Below are 17,528 nucleotides of genomic sequence, written 5' to 3' on the forward strand. Positions count from 1 at the left end.
TGTCACTGTCAGCCTTTTCTTAATTTCAGTGTCTTTGGTTATATTTTCCTTGTTTGTTTGTTTTGTTGATCAGGTTCCTGTTAAAGGTGAAATCATATGGTGCTTGTCTTTCACCACCTGGCTTATTTCACTTAGCATAATGCTTTCCAGTTCTATCTATGCTGTCACAAAGGGGAGGAGCTCCTTCTTTCTTTCTGCTGCATAGAATTCCATTGTGTAAATGTACCATAGTTTTTTGATCCATTTTTGAAAAAAAAACTAGATAAGAAAATAAGAATAAACATATTCTGATGTACATAAAATATGCATGTTTTAAAATGAGATAGTATATCTATAAACTGCTTTATTTCCACACAAATTGATGAATCTCCCCTGCTGACAGAAAAAGTTACAGGACTAAGTCAAAATGAAATTTCCAATCAGAAAAATAAAAGAACACCCAAGTTTCACCATAATGGGTACATCATGAAAATGCAAGTTTGGGAAACATGGGGTTTATGATTATTAATCTGAGCATTCAGGGAATAAGACAAAATTCATCATGATGATCATGGTGAGAGGGCTCTGCTATAAGAATGTGCAGACTGTACTACAATTGAAGCTCTCTAATTTTCCTCCTTAGTTCTCTCATCTCCTCCATGAAGTGTTCCATATTATTTGCATTTCCATTGATCATGTCAATGCTATTGACAAGCCTATTGGACATATACTTCCTAAAATCCTTAGCAGGTGAAGCCCAAACCCCTCTAATATTTCCTCTAGGCTCCTGGCCTTCCCCACCTTCCAAAGGGCAGGCTTCTTCATTCTGCACTGGAGCTTGCTTCCCTCCTCTGCATTCCTTGGAGACATTTTCTATGTTGAGTGGTTTTTTCTGCTTCTTTCTAGGAGATAAAAGGCAAGAAGAGGGATTGAAGTTGTAACCACCGGACTCATAGCCCTATAGGCAAAAGTTTTGCCATCTGAGAGACTTCGAGGGCCCTCTTGGTGTGGTGCCCAGACCAAGCCCTGCCCCAAAAGCCACCATTTCCCCTGAAAATCCTTTCCTTGGCCACTCCACACACAAAAATGCAGGACAAATTGAGAGACCAGGGTTCTTGATAAGCCCTCTAGGGGTGTCCAAGAGTTTGGCCATCTATACTTTTCTTCCCTCATAAGCCACAGAACCACAGTCTCTAAAGACTTGGCCAAGTTCCTCCTGCACTTAACTCAGGCAGGGAAGTCTGTGAGTCTTCCAGATTCAGTTATAATTCCTGATACCCCTACACCTTAGGGTCCCAGGCACTCCCCTACCTGCAGGGATCAGAAGCAGCTTTCCTCTCTTGCCCTTGAAATCTGCTGCACCAAAGAACCTAAAGTTCTGCAGACAGAAATATGACAATGGCCAGGGATGGTTACTTGATTAAAGAACCAGTAAGGGGGCAGGAGGGCATCTCCATTGTTTATTTAGGACTCTGCTAGTCAAATATTGCCACCATCTCTTTGTCCTCCATCTGGTATCACTGCTTCATTTCCTATCCTGTGATGCACTAGCCTGCCTTTCAGAAATAGGCATCCAGCTCTGACTTGTGTGGCTCAGTGGATTGAGTGCCAGCCTGCAAACTGAAAGGTCCATGATTTGATTCCCAGCTGGGGTACATGGCTGGGTTGGGGGCCAGGTCTCTGGTTGTGGGCAGGTGAGAGGCAACCAGTGGGTACATCTCTCACACATCACATCAATGTTTCTCCCCTCCCTTTCTCCCTCCCTTCTCCTCTCTCTAAAAATAAAGAAAAATATTTTAAAAAGGAAATAGACATTGTAATCAAAGATGATTATTTCCAAACCTGTTTCACCTCTTCTTCATGCCCCTTACCCCACTATCCCATCCCTCCCACCACCCAATTACCATTTATTGAATGTAAGTGGACAACTTTTGGGGTGGTAGTCACAAGAGCTTACTGGATGTCAGCGTGGTTTATTTATAAAGAATTTTGATCTGGGTATTTGCTAGGGCCTTTTGGGACCCAGTGGCCTTTCTTGAGCCCATTTTCCTTCCATTAACCATTATTTTATGTATCAAGATGGACAAAGGGAGAAGAGGTAGTGTGGGCATTGCAAACCTAGACCTGCTGGGGTTTCAGTGCATTGCCATGCCTACCCCATAGTCCACAGGCAGTGTCCAAGATTACACCAACCTGTGGAGACCAAAAACATTTTCTTACTCTCTGCCTGTATCTCTCAGTTAGAAGCTTGTCTACTCAATTGCCTCTTCTGCAGATGGGACCTGTTTGTCAGGCCTTTCCCTATGTTCTGCAGCAACTGGCACCCCAGTGCCATTCCAGCAGCCCACAATACCTAACTCCAAAATGGATGAAGGGTGAAGAGATACTAGAAACGGAGGTCTAGACCTCTTGTGGAACCCATGTCATCCCAAACCTGATTCAACGGTTGTGTTCCCCTCCTGTCGCCCCTCAGGTATTAGCCTGATTCCTCCCCATGCTCTTCTCTGGTTCTTCCTTGCAGATGTTGCCCAATCGCCCACCTCCTAGTAGATCTGAACTGGTACACAATCTCAACTCTTCACCCCTCTCTATCTCCTTCTCCATTTCTTGCACCAAGTAGGTGGGCATCAGGAGACCCCTCTCAAGTCTTGGGCTCAATCTGGGTTTTGCCCTCTGCCACTCCTACCTCAGTTAGCATCCACCAACCTGCAACAGATGCAGTCAGTTTCTAGGACTTCCCCCTTCCTTGGCTACAGGCTAACTTTCAAAGAAATAGACAGCAGGTGCACAGCTACAAATGACACTCACACTGCAACTAGAGACTAATCTTCGCATCAGTTACAAGTCTCAAAAAAGTTGCATTACTGTGAGCTCAGGCTCCGAATTACGGATCACTAGGACAGTCCAGCAGGAGGGTGACTGCCAGAAGCATGGCAGAGTCACCTTTCTTCTTTTGTCACCTTGCCCCCATCCTTACCACCCGCTACTGCACATCCCTTATTATTCTTCCCCCTACTTAGCAATCTTGGAGAACAAATGGACCATAATACTTTGTATTTTGCCCTTTTTCCTGATTTCTGCTGCAGCTTTAAAAGAATTGCTTCTTTCTCTTCTATACCATTAAAACCCAACTTCTTGCCCCCCCACTCACCAGGAAGAAAAGGCCAGAATTTCTCTTAGCAGACTCATTGGTCTTGTCCCAGAATGAAACTGGAGCAGAGAAGGGATGTGAGCTCCAGTAAGTATGTAAAATAAGCAGAAAGTGACATAAGAAAAAAAAAAACACAAAAAACCCTTTCACCTTGATTAGTTCCCTTTCTGGTTTTTTTTTTGTTTATTTATTTTTAAAATTTAAATTATTTTATTGTTGTTTAATTACAGTTGTCTGTATTTTCTTCCCACCACTCTCCCCACCCCAGCCAAACCCACCTCCTTCCCTTGCTTCCCATCTTCCCTTTGGTTTTGTCCATGTGTCCTTCATAGTAGTTTCTGAAAACCCTTCATCCCACTGTCCCCTCACCCCTCCCCTCTGGCTATTGTTAGATTGTTCTTAATTTCAGTGACTCTGGTTATATTTTGTTTGCTTTTTTTCTTTTATTGATTAGGTTCCAGTTATAGGTGAAATCATATGGTATTTGTCCCTCACTGCCTGGATTATCTTCACTTAGCATAATGCTCTACAGTTCCATCCATGCTGTTGCAAAGGGTATAAGCTCCTTCTCTCTCTCTGCTGCATAGAATTCCATTGTTTAAAAAAATCAATTTATTTTAGAGAGGAAGGGGGGCACAGAGAGAGAAACAGCAACTTTTTATTAGACTTATTTATTATGCATTCATTGGTTGATTCTTGTATGTGTTCTGACCTGAGGAGAAATCCCCAACTTATTAAATGATGCTCTAACCAACTGAGCTACCTGGCCAGGGTTTTTGTTTATTTACTTTTTAAAGGAATTGTTGTTTTTGTCTTCCATTGACATGTATTCATCTTTCGGTTGTTATAACTAGACAATGCTATTATTTTCAGTTGAAAAATATGATTTGAGTTGTAAAAACTTGGCAACCTTTATGGGCTGCTGAAACATCCCATAAATATAGACCCCTCAGACAGCACCCCCTATCCCTTTTAAGGACTTTGAAATATAACCCTAAGCTTGGGTTTCCTCTTTTGAAGGGTCTCTGTGTGGTCTTTCTTTGAGGTGAGGGAGATGTCTAATAGAGTCATGCTACTGGAATTTAAGATATTGAGAGCCTGTGACAAACTTATGGTCTCCTCTAATTTATATTAGTGCAAATATAACAAGACCCTAACATGGCCTTTAAATTAAAGCAGCACTAGAGTTTTCCAAATAATTCATAACAGTGATTTAGGAAAGTTATACTGACAAATAAAAAGCATTGTGTAGCTACAATATTAAAAATATTATGCCATAATAATATAGAAAAATAAAACAGAAAAATACTGATTGCAAAACTCAAGTATAGAGAAATATTAGTAATCTGATTGAAAATTTTTGAATCAGTGGAGAAACATTATATATCTGAAAAAATAGTGCTGGGATAATTGGTTATCTGTTTGGAAAAATAGTGAACTGTATTACCCTTGTTATACACTTACACACAGACACTAAATGTTTAGATAAAAATATATAAAACCATTGAAAAACGTATATAACATATATTAACTTGTATTAATATTAGGATGAATACATTTGTTAGAAATACACCAGTGATAGATATGGCCAAAAGGCAACTGACCCAATTTTGCTGGTGATTCTGTTAAATCTAAGGAACCATGCAGAATGTCCTTAGAATTATCTTAATTACTGATGCAAATCTGAAATATTTATCCACAGATGCAGGTTCTTTATAATGGATGTTACTCTGGAGCTGTTAAAATCACTGGCACTTTACTGCACCAAGCCTGAGCTAAGCAAGCTCCTAAGATGCCAGAAAAAAACCCTCAGTAAAATTAGATAATACAGAAAATGCAGAAAGAGAATGTCAGCTTTATCCTTGCCTCAAGAAATGTGCTTTGTGGATTTTACTCTAAATCAGTCTAAATATTTTCTTTAAAATAAGGACAATACACATACTTCCACTCCCATATTTATAGACATTTGGGATCTTTGTAGTTTTATCTATGAGGCAGTGTTGATTGAAATTCTCTTTTAATATATTTTATTGATTGTGCTATTACAGTTGCCACATTTCCCTCCTTATTCCCCTCTGCCCTGCACACCTCCTCCCACCCACATCCCCCCCTTAGTTAATGTCCATGGGTCATACATATAAGTCTTTTGGCTTCTCCATTTCCTATACTACTCTTAACCTCGCCCTGTCTATGTTCTACCTACTATTTATGCTTCTTATTCCTTGTAGCCTTCCCCCCATTTCTCTCCCTCCCTACTCCCAACACTCCATGTGATCTCCATTTCTGTGATTCTGTTCTTGTTCTAATTGTTTTCTTAGTTTGCTTTCGTTTTTGGTTTCTTTTCAAGATTAGTTGTTGATAGTTGAGTTTGTTGTCATTTTACTGTTCATATTCCTTATCTTCTTTCTTAGATAAGTCCCTTTAACATTTCATATAATAAGGGCTTGGTGATGATGAACTCCTTTAACTTGACCTTATCTGAGAAGCACTTTATCTGCCCTTGCATTCTTTTTTTTTTTAATTTTATTTTAATCATTGTTCAAATACAGTTTTCTCCCTTTAATCCCAGTCCACCAACCCTCCCAACCCTCCCCACTTCCCTCCCATTACCACCCTCCACCTGGTTTTTGTCATTGTGTCCTTTAAGTTTGTTCCCATGAACCCTTCCCAATGTCTTCTGAAATTCCCTCTTCTCTCCCCTATGGTCACTGTCAGCCTGTCCTCTATTTCAGTGTCTTTGGTTATATTTTGCTTGTTTCTTTGTATTGTTGTTTAGGTTCCTGTTAAAGGTGAGATCATATGGTATTTGTCTTTCACTGCCTGGCTTATTTCACTTACCATGTTTTCCAGCTCCATCCATGCTGTTGCAAAGGGTAGGAGCTCCTTCTTTCTTTCTGCTGCATAGAATTCCATTGTGTAAATGTACCATAGTTTTTTGATCCATTCATTTACTGATGGACATCTAGGTTGCTTCAAGCATCTAGCTATTGTAAATTGTGCTGCTATGAATATTGAGGTGCACAGGTTCTTTTGGATTGGTGTTTTAGTATTCTTAGGATAGAGTCCCAGCGGTGGAATTGCAGGGTCAAAAGGCAGATCCATTCTTAGTTTTCTGAGGAAGTTCAATACTGCTTTCCATAGTGATTGTACCAGTCTGCAGTCCCACCAACAGTGCACTAGGGACACATTTCCTCCACAACCTCTCCAACACTGGTTGTTTGTTGCTTTGTTTATGATGGCCATTCTGACTGGTGTGAAGTGGTATCTCATTGTGGTTTTAATTTGCATCTCTCTGATAGCTAGTGATATTGAACATCTTTTCATGTGTCTCTGGATCCTCTGTGTGTCCTCCTTGGAGAAGTGCCTGTTCAGATCCTTTGCCCATTTTTTTAAAATTGGATTCCTTGTCTTCTTAGAGTGGAGTTGTGAAAGTTCTTTATATATTTTGGAGATTAAACCCTTCTCTGAGGTATCATTGGCAAATATGTTTTTTCATACAGTTGGTTATCTTTTTATTTTGATACCGTTTTCTTTAGCTGTGCAGAAGCTTTCTACTTTGAGGAGGTCCCATTTGTTTATTCTTTCCTTTATGTCCCTGGCTCTAGGGTACAAGTCAGTAAAAAAGTTTTTGTGTGACATATCTGAGATTTTCCTACCTACGTTCTCCTCTACGACTTTAATGGTGTCACGTTTTATATTTAAGTCTTTTATTCACCTTGAATTTATTTTTGTATATGGTGTAAGTTGGTGCTCAAGTTTCATTTTTTTGCACGTGGCTGTCCAGTTCTCCCAACACCATTTGTTGAAAAGGCTATTTTTACTCCATTTTATGATGCTGCATCCTTTGTCAAATATTAATTGACCATAGAGACTTGGGTTTATTTCTGGGCTCTCTGCTCTGTTCCATTGGTCTATGTGCCTGTTTTTATGCCAGTACCAGGCAGTTTTGATTACGGTGGCCTTGTAGTATAGTTTAGTGTCAGGTTTTGTGATCCCTCCTACTTTGCTCTTCTTTCTAAAAATTACAGCAGCTATTCAGGGTCATTTATGGTTCCATATAAATTTTTGAAGTGTTTGTTCTATGTCTGTGAAATAAGACATTGGTACTTTAATAGGAATTGCATTGAATCTGTAAACTGCTTTGGGTAGTATGGACATTTTGATGATATTAATTCTTCCAACCCATGAACACGGTATATGTTTCCATTTGTTTGTGTCTTCCTTGATTTCTTTCCTCAGTGTTATGTAGTTTTCTCAATACAGGTCTTTTACCTATTCGGTTAGGTTTATTCCTAGATATTTTATTTTTCTTTTTGCTTTTTCAAATAGGATTTTTTCCTTGATTTTTGTTTCTGCTGTTTCATTGTTGGTGTACAGAAATGCCTTTGATTTCTGGATATTGACTTTGTATCCCACTGTTTTCCCAAATTCACTTATTAAGTCAAGCAGTTTTTTGTTGGAGTCTATAGGATTTTTATGTACACTATCATGTCATCTGCAAGCAGTGACAGTTTTGTTTCCTCCTTTCCAATTTGGATGCCTTTTATTTCTTTTACTTGTTTGATTGCTGTGGCTGAAACTTCCAGTACTATATTTAATAGAAGTTATGAAAGTGTGCAGCCTTGTCTTCTTCCTGATCTTAGTGGAAAAGATTTTAATTTTTGCCCATTGAGTATGATGTTGGCTGTAGGTCTCTCATATATGGCCTTTATTATGTTGAGGAATGCTCCCTCTATTCCCACTTTACTGAGTGTTTTTATCATGAATGGGTGCTGTACTTTATCAAATGCTTTTTCTGCATCTATTGATATGATCATGTGATTTTTGTCTTTGCTTTTGTTTATGTGATGTATTACATTTACTGATTTGTGAATATTGTACCATCCTTGCATCCCTGGAATGAATCCCACTTGGTCATGGTGTATGATCTTTTTAATGTATTGTTGGATGCGGTTTGCAAGTATTTTGTTGAGGATTTTAGCGTCCATGTTCATCAGTGATATTGGCCTGAAGTTTTCTTTCTTTGTTGTGTCTTTATCTGGTTTTGGATTTAGGATGATGTTGGCCTCATAAAAAGAGTTTGGGAGTCTCCCATCTTTTTGGAATTTTTGAAATAGTCTGTGAAGGATAGGGGTTAGCTCTTGCTTAAATGAATTGTAGAATTCTTCTGTGAAACCATCTGGCCCAGGTCTTTTGTGTGTTGGGAGTTTTTTGATTACTGCTTCCATTTCTTTTGCTGTTATTGGTGTGTTCAGGCTTTCTGCTTCTTTTTCATTGAGTTTTGGAAGATTATATTTTTGTAGAAATTCATCCATTTCACCTAGGTTTTCAAATTTCTTGGCGTAACGTTCTTTGTAGTAATTTCTTACCATCCTTTGCATTTCTGTGGTATCTGTTGTAATCTCTCCTCTTTCATTTCTGATTGTGTTTATTTGGGTCTTCTCTCTTTTTTTCTTGATGAGTCTGCGTAAAGGCTTGTCGATTTTGTTTATCTTTTCAAAGAACCAGCTCTTGGATTCCTTGATCCTTAGAATTGTGCTTTTAGTCTCTATGTCATTTAATTCTGCTCTGATCTTGGTTATTATTTCCTTCCTTCTGCTTGCTCTGGGCTGTCTTTGTTGTTGTTCCTCAAGTTCTTGTAGACATAGAGTTAGGTTGTTTGTTTGGAACGTTTCTAACTTTTTTAGGTGGGCCTGTATCGCTATGACCTTCCCTCTCAGGGCTGCCTTGGCTGTGTCCCATAAGTTTTGGGTTGTTGTGAGTTCGTTTTCATTTGTTTCCAGAAACCATTTGATTTCTTCCCTAATATCATTCTTGATCCATTCATTGTTTAATAGCATGCTATTTAATCTCCATGATTTTGAGTGTTTTGGATTTTTTTTCTCGGGGTTGGTTTCTGGCTTCAGTCCCCTGTGGTCCGAGAAAATGCTTGGTATGGTTTCAATTTTCTTGAAATTCTTGAGGCTTATTTTGTGTCCTATCATGTGGTCTATCTCTGAAAATATTCCATGTACATTTGAAAAGAATGTGTATTTAGCTTCTTTTGGATGGAGGGCTCTGTATATATCAGTGAAGTCCATCTTATCAAGGGTATTGTTCAATGCCACAATATCTTTGTTGATATTTTGTTTGGAAGATCTGTCCATTTTTGATAGTGGAGTGTTAAATTCCCCCGCTATAATTGTGTTGCTGTCCATATCTTTCTTGAAGTCCTCTAAGATTTTCTTTATGTATTTGGATGCTCCTCTGTTGGGTGCATATATATTTACAATAATTATGTCTTCTTGGTGGATTCTTCCCTTGAGTATTATGACGTGACCTTCTGGGTCTCTCTTTGTGGACCTTTTTCGGAAGTCTATTTTGTCTGATATGAATATTGCTACCCCGGCTTTTTTTTTCCTGTCCATTTGCTTGGAAGATTTGTTTCCAGCCCTTCACTTTCAACCTGTGCAGGTCTTTTCTTCTGAGGTGGGTCTCTTGTAGACATCATATATGTGGATCATTATTTCTTATCCATTCAGCTATTCTATGTCTTCTGATTGTAGAATTTAATCTATTTATGTTTAAGTTATTATTGATAGGTACTGATTCATTGTCTTTTATGTACATGTGTTCCTCTCTCTCTCTCTCTTTTCCTTCCCTTCCTTAAAGCAGTCCCTTTAGAATCTCTTGCAGAGCTGGTTTGGTGGAGTGTATTCTTTTAGACTTCCTTTGTCTGGGAAGCTTCTTATTTGGCCTTCTATCTTGATTGAGAGCCTTGCTGAATGAAGTAGCCTTGGTTGCAGACCTCTGGTTCTCATTACTTGGAGTATTATTGCCATTCTCTTCTGGCTTGAAGTGTTTCCATTGAGAAGTCAGCTGTTAGCCTTATTGGGACTCCCTTGTATGTTACTTCCTATTTCTCCCTTGCTGCCTTTAAGATTCTCTCTTTGTCTTGAAATTTTGCCATTTTAACGATGATGTGTCTTGAGGTGGGCCTCTTTGGGTTCCTCTTGATTGAGACTCTCTGTGTTTCCTGGATTGGTGTGACTTTTTCTCTCATCAAATTAGGGAAGTTTTCCATCATTACTTTTTCAAATAGGTTTTCTATCCGTTGTTCTTCTTCTTCTCCTTCTGGTATCCCTATTAGACGGATATTATTACATTTCATATTGTCTTGCATTTCTCTTAATCCCCCTTCATTCTTTCTGAGCCTCTTTTCCTTTTCTTGCTCTTTCTGGGTGTTATTTTCTACTTTGCCCTCCAATTCGCTAATCCGATCTTCTGCTTCATCAATTCTGCTTTTCATTCCTTCTACTCTGTTCTTCAGTTCAGAAATTGTATTCTTCATTTTTTCCTCTTGGCCCTTGTTAATAGTTTCTATTTCCTTTTTCATGTTTATGTGGTTTGCAGTGGGCTTGTTGTAGTTTCCCTCTAATTTCTGGTAGATCACTGTGAGTTCATTGAACTTCCTGATAATCATTGTTTTGAACTCACTATCTGATAGTTGAGTTGCCTCTATTTCATTTAGCATTTTTCCTGTGGCTTCCTCGTTTCTCTTCATTTGGGGATTTTTTTCTTTGTTTTCTCATTGTTTGTGGGTTTCTTCTTGTTAGCCTCTGTTTCTTAAATTGATCTGTTCTGCTTCCCTGCAATTATGGTTCGAACTTTTGTGGTAGAATACTTGTGAGATTCAGTGGTGCAATCTCCTTCGTGTATCCTGGTGTTCACGGCTTCCCCCTACTCTTTTTTTGTGATCAGTTGGAGGAGTAAGGCGAAATGGTTTATGACAGCAAGACAGTGAACTATGATATTTACATTAGCAGCCAGTAGAGAAGAGATGGCTTATCCTTTGGCTCCTTATAGTGTTAACTGTGATCCTCCACCCCACTATCCACGTTTTAGAGAGGATGGAAAGAGTGTAAGACTCTTATTGGGGACGAGAGGATTGATAGTTGGATGTAGAAAGCTGTGAGGCTGTGGGAGGTCAGATTCTAAGGTAGGGTTGGATTAAAGATTAGTATATAGGAGTAATGTGTAAAAGAATAGAGAGAACCCTCACAATAGTACAGTTCAGGAAATTTCAAAGTGGGCTGAGATCAGGTAGGGGTATTGAGTAGTATTTACAATTGTATGGACTAGGTCTTATTAACAGTAATAGTAAAGTGACAGTCTCATGGCAGAATTGATGAGATCTAGATAACAAGAATAAAGAGTGTAGAACCTTTAGAGGTGTATTAATGGAACACAGATGAAGGATAGTAAATTATCAATACACTGTGACTGAGATACCAGGGGGAACCTATCAAATGACAGTATAACCAGCCAAGCAAAGAAGATTATACAGAAAGAAAAAGAATACCAAAATACTATTAAAATAAAAAATGTCAGAAAAGTGAGAAAAAGATAATACAAATTTACAGTAACTTGCAAGATAAAAAAAAGGAAAAAAAAGCAGAAGATGGAGTGCAGGAGAGATAAATTTGGAGTGGAAAGAATAATAATAGGATGAATGGAAGAAAAACATAAGGGATTGAGAGATATAAAAATAGAAAGAATTGAGAAATAAAATGTCACTTAAAACACAAGTAAAATCAATCAACCAACAACAGCCACAAAAACAAAACAAAACAAAACAAAACAAAACAAACCTCTTGTTGGCTTCTAACTGGTCAGACCAGTTTTTCTGATCTTGCTGGCTTCAGCTGGCTGAGGGACCTTTGAAATGCTTATCACTCTTCCCAGCCAGATCTCAGCAAGTCTCTCAGGTACCCTGGGCACTCCTGAGCACACACGCTCTCCAGAGCTCACTGCCGTGTTCTTCCGGACTCCAGGGTCCCTGCAGGGTTCCAGCTCTATGATCTCAGGAGGCACCCGTGACATTCTGGGATTCACTGTGCCCTCCCTGGGAATCGTAAAAGGGCGCACCCCTCCACCAAATTTTTGAGTTTCAGGCTCTAGGAATGCCCTAAGTGCTGTGTCCCTTCCAGGTTCGCTGTGGGAGAGTCCGGATTCCCAATGGGGCTCGAGCTTCCACAGTTCCGCACCACAGGCTCTGGAAACCTGAGAAGGCTGTGCCCTTTCCTGGATCAGGATTGCGATGACTGGGTTTTCCACCGATTTACACACCCACCGGGCTAGGGGTGCGGGCACATTTCCAGGCTGCCCCTGGTTGGGCTGGCTGGAAATTTTTGAGTTTCAGGTTCTAGGAACGCACTAAGCGCCGCGTCCCTTCTGGGATCACAGCGTGAGAGTCAGGGTTCCCGATGGGGCGTGCACTTCCACAGTTCAGAACCGCAGGGTCCCGAAACCTGAGAATGCCCGAGCCCTTTCCTGGCTCTGGGTTTTCCACCGATCCACACTCCCACTGGGCTAGGGGTGCGGGCGCTCTTCCAGGCCGCCCCTGGTCATGCCAGCTGGACGCCCTCACTTCTCCCACGGCTCTGGGTGGGTGTTCACAGTCCCTGGGTGATTTTTTCCCAGTCCAACTGGCCTCTCTGTGCCTTCAAGCAACAAGTTCTCCCCTGGAGTTGCTCAACCCTCGTATTCGGGGGAGGGAGCAGTGACTCCCCTCTCCTGGGATCCCTGAGGCAGACCCGGGAGCACTGGGCCTGGGGACTGCAAACCCCTGGTCCCCGCGCTGATCCCCGGGTCCCTTTTGTCCTGAAGCAGTCTCCTTACCGTCTGGTTTTTCAATGATTGCAATAATTTTTGATGTCCTGCTTTCAAAAATGATTCGGTAACCTAGGCCACTTGCTCTGTTTCTCCATCAATCCGAGAGTTTCCCTCCTCTTCACAGAAGCCAAGAAACACGCTGCCTAGAGTAAAGCCGCCATCTCTGCCCTTGCATTCTAAATGATAGCTGTGCTGGGTAGAGTAATCTTGGATGCAGTCCCTTGCCTTTCCTGACTTTGAATACTTCTTTCCAGGCCCTTCTTGCCTGTAAGGTTTCTTTTGAGAAGTCAGGTGATAGTCTTATGGGCACTCCTTTGTAGGTAACTGTCTCTTTTTCTCTTGCTGCTTTGAAGATTCTCTCCTTCTCTCTAATCTTGGGTAATGTAATTATGATGTGCCTCCTTGTGTGCTTCCTTGGGTCCAATTCCTTTGGGACTCGCTGAGCTTCCTGGACTTCTTGGAAGTCTATTTCCTTCACCAGATTAGGGAAGTTCTCCTTCATTATTTTTTTCAAATAAGTTTCCAATTTTTTCTCTTTCTCTTCTCCTTCTGGCATCCATATGACTTGGATGTTGAAACATTTAAAGTTGTCCTGGAGGTCCCTAAGCTTCTCCCCATTTTTTTTAACTCTTGTTTCTTCATTCTGTTCTGGTTGAAAGCTTTTTTCTTCCTTCTGGTCCACACCATTGATTTGGGTCCTGGTTTCCTTCCCATCACTGTTAGTTCCCTGTACATTTTCCTTCATTTCACTTTGCATAGCCTTCACTTTTTACTCTGTTTTGTGACCATACTCAACCAATTCTGTGAGCACCCTGATTACCAATGTTTTGAACTGTGCATCTGATATGTTGGCTATCTCTTCATTGCTTAGTTGTATTTTCTTCTGAATCTTTGATCTGTTCTTTCATTTGGGCCATAATTTTTTGTTTCAGTGCACCTATTACATAGTAAGGGGTGGAACCTTAGGTATTTGTCAGGTCGGAGCAACCTACTTCACTGCATTGTGGCACTGTATGTGGGGAGTGGATCCAAGAAGGAGCAATGCTGCTTGCTCAGCTCTCTGCCATCTTTCAATCACTTCCTCTGCTACCCACAGGAAATTGTACCCTTCTGGTGCCAATTCCCTGGTGGGTGTGTTTGTGTATGCTTGGGGACCCTGTGGGTCTCCCCAGTGAGCTCTCCTGTCAGGCTGCAAGTTTCTCTGGTCTCCTCAACCCCCATAGGTTTTTTCAGTCAGAGGTTTTGAGGCTTTATTTCTGAGGACTGGAACCCTAGGTTGCATGGTCTGTCTCACTACCCAGTTGCTCCTCCCAGTTTATCCACACATAAATGTGGGACCCCCTGCTCTGCCTGCTGCCTCCTTGCCTGATCTGCCGGCCACTGCCTTGCTCACCCTGGTCCTCCAGTTGCCACCTTGCCTTGTGTCCTTTTGACCCTGGCTGCCCATTTCTGCCCCTCTTACCAGTCTTAATGAATATTTCTTCATTAACTCCTTGGTTGTTGGATTTCCATACAGTTTGATTTTCTGTCAGTTCTAGTTGTTTTTTCTTTGTTGTTGTCTTTCACTGGGTTGTTTGAGGAGGCACAGTGTATCTACTTATGCCTCCATCTTGGCTGGAAGTTAAGTTCTTTTTTAAAAATGAAACAATCCATCCAGTTTGTGTACATCAGTGGAAATTATTTTATATGTGTATGCTCATGTAAAGGAAAACTTTACTAAATCAAGGAAGAATTACATCATAAATGTGAATTTATCATTTAAGGATAGTGCAAAAATTATGCTTTGGAACAAGATGAAAATTTGAAGAAAAATAACCTTTTAAAGTCACTAAATTTCTTAAAATTTTCTCTGCAAAAGAAACTTGTTCAGTACTCAAAGAAGTTTTTTTTTAAACAAATACACTATTTTCTAATGCTAAAACTTTTAACAGTTTCATGGTCATAAAAGATAGGCTTTTAAAATTTTCAAATGTTTTAAAGCATTAGAAACATTATACTATAACATGAGTTATGCAGTAAAGCCTAGTGGGAAAATTATTGTTTTAAAAGATCTATCAGCTAATATTTAGTTGCATTTGTTTAGTAAGATTTTGTGAAAGAAAGCTTGCATTCAAATGTTACTAAAACTCAGTTTTGTTGATAATATTAACAAAATGGTTTAAGATACATCTCTTTTCTGTAGCAGAAATAAAGGTAATTCTAATGGATTTTCTAATCTTAAGCACATTACTAAAGCTATTTGTTTTACTGAAATATGTTACTAAACATAAAACTTAATATTGTATATATACACATATTTTAATCAAACCATATGTTCTTTTCTGAGACTTGCTTTCTTTTTTAACCTAACAATGTATTTGGGCATATTTCCTAATCTGTAAATATAGTAAAACCTGTGTTTTTTTCTTTTTAAATATATTTTATTGATTATGCTATTACAGCTGTCCCATTTCCCCCATTCATTCCCCTTCACCCTGCACACCCTCTCCCACCCACTTCCCCCCTTTAGTTTGTGCCCATGTGTCATAATTTCTTTAGATTCTACATTTCCCATACTATTCTTGCCCTCCCCCCTGTCTATTTTCTACCTACTATCTATGCTACTTATTCTCTGTACCTTTTCCTCCTCTCTCCTCCTCCCACTCCCCTGTTGCTAACTCTCCATGTGTTCTCCATTTCTGTGGCTCTGTTCCTGTTCTAGTTGTTTGCTTAGTTTCTCTTTGTTTTTATTTTAGGTGTGGTTGATAATAACTGTGAGTTTGCTGTCATTTTACTGTACATGTTTTTTATCTTCTTTTTCTTAGATAAGTCTCTTTAACATTTCATATAATAAGGGCTTGGTGATGATGAACTCCTTTAACTTGACCTTACCTGAGAAGCACTTTATCTGCCCTTCCATTCTAAATGAAAGGTTTGCTGGATAGAGCAATCTTGGATGTAGGTCCTTGCCTGTTATGACTTGGAATACTTCTTTTCAGCCCCTTCTTGCCTGCAAGGTCTCTTTTGAGAAATCAGCTGACAGTCTGATGGGAACTCTTTTGTAGGTAACTGTTTCCTTATCTCTTGCTGTCTCTAGGATTCTCTCCATTTAAATTATGGAGATTATGATTATGTAATTATGATGTGCCTTGGTGTGATCCTCCTTGGGTCTGACTTCTTTGGGACTCTCTGAGATGCCTGCACTTCCTGAAAGTCTATTTCCTTTCCCAGATTGGGGAAGTTCTTCTTCATTATTTTTTCAATTAAGTTTTCCACTTGTTGCTCTTCCTCTTCTCCTTCTGGTACCCCTATAATTTGGATGTTGGAATGTTTAAAGATGTCCTGGAGGTTCCTAAGCCTCTCCTCACTTTTTGAATTCTTGTTTCTTCATTCTTTTCTGTTTGGTTGTTTCTTTATTCCTTTTGGTACACTCCATTGATGTGAGTGTCAGTTTTCTTCCCCTCACTATTGGTTCCCTGTACATTTTCCTTCATTTCACTTAGTGTAGCCTTCATTTTTTCATGTAATTTGTGACCAAATTCACAAGTGCTTCATTCAGTGCTTTAAACTGTGCTTTATCTGATAGGTTGGCTATCTCTTGGTTGCCTAGTTGTATTTATTTTGGAGCTTCCATCTGTTCTTTCATTTGGGCCATTTTTTTTTGTCTTGACACACCTGTTACATATGAGGGGCAGAGCCTTGGGTGTTCACCAGGGTGGGACAACCTAGTTGCTGAGTTGTGATGCTGTATGTCGGGGAGGACTCAAAGAGGGAACAATGGCACTTGCTCAGCTCTCTGTCAGATTTCAATCCCTTCTGCCACTTCCCTCAAGCAAACTGGGCTGTTCTGGTGCTGATTTCCATGTGGGTGGGCTTCTGTACATTTTAGGACCCTGTGGGTCTCTCCAGCAAACTCTCCTGTGAGGCTGGGAGTCTTTCCCGGCACCTCAACCCCCACCGGTGTTTTTAATCAGTATTTTGAGTGCTTTATTTCCCTATGCAGGGGCCCTGGGTTGCTCAGTCTGTCTCACTCCCCAGTTTCACCTTGTTTATCTGTGTGTGAATGTGGGACCATCTCATTAGCCACCTTGCGTGCTGTGCCCTGCTCCACAATTGCTGCCTCACTGCGTCTGCCCATTGCCACTCCATGCCCGGAGTCTTCCAGCCACTGCCTGCTTGCCCACGGCCCACTCTCTGCGATCTTGAGCACCCGGAGTCTGTCAGCTGCTTCCTTGCACACCTGGGGTCCGCCAGCCACCGCTTTTTTTGACATGACCCCTCACTGCCCAGCTGCCTGACTCTGCCCCTCTTACCATTCTTGATGAATGTGTCTATTTTAACTTGTTGGTTGTTAGATTTCCATACAGTTCAATTTTCTTTCAGTTCTGGTTGTTATTTTGTTTCTAAATTGTTGTTGTCCTTCTTTTGGTTGTGCGAGGAGGCACAGTATGTCTACCTATGCCTCCATCTTGGCCAAAAGTCTTTAATTCCCTGTATTTTTTTCAATTGCTATGTAACAAGTTATTACAAACTTAGAGGCATATACATAAAATTTATTATCACACAATTTCTACAGGAAAGAAAACAGGAACAAAATGACTGGGTTTTCTGCTCAGAGAATCACAAGGCTAAAATCAAGGGTTTGGCTTGTGTGCTCTCATCTAGTGGTAAACCCAGGAAATCACTTCCAAGAGCATTTTTGTTATTGGCAGAAACCAGTTTCTCAGGGATATAGGACCATGGTCAGGTTTTTTTCTAGCTGCCA

The 17,528-nt window shown here is 40.2% G+C and overlaps 1 protein-coding gene across 1 annotated transcript; it reads right to left on the reverse strand.

Moving 5' to 3' along the window:
• Positions 1-517: 517 nt before the first annotated feature.
• Positions 518-17,036, reverse strand: BEX5 (brain expressed X-linked 5). The gene is given in 2 exon segments (XM_028522716.1): positions 518-937; positions 16,851-17,036. Coding segments are annotated over 2 exon segments (606 nt in total).
• Between the last annotated feature and the right edge of the window lie 492 nt (positions 17,037-17,528).

Source organism: Phyllostomus discolor, chromosome X (assembly GCF_004126475.2).
Source record: "Phyllostomus discolor isolate MPI-MPIP mPhyDis1 chromosome X, mPhyDis1.pri.v3, whole genome shotgun sequence".
In the NCBI taxonomy this organism is placed as follows: Eukaryota; Metazoa; Chordata; class Mammalia; order Chiroptera; family Phyllostomidae; genus Phyllostomus; species Phyllostomus discolor.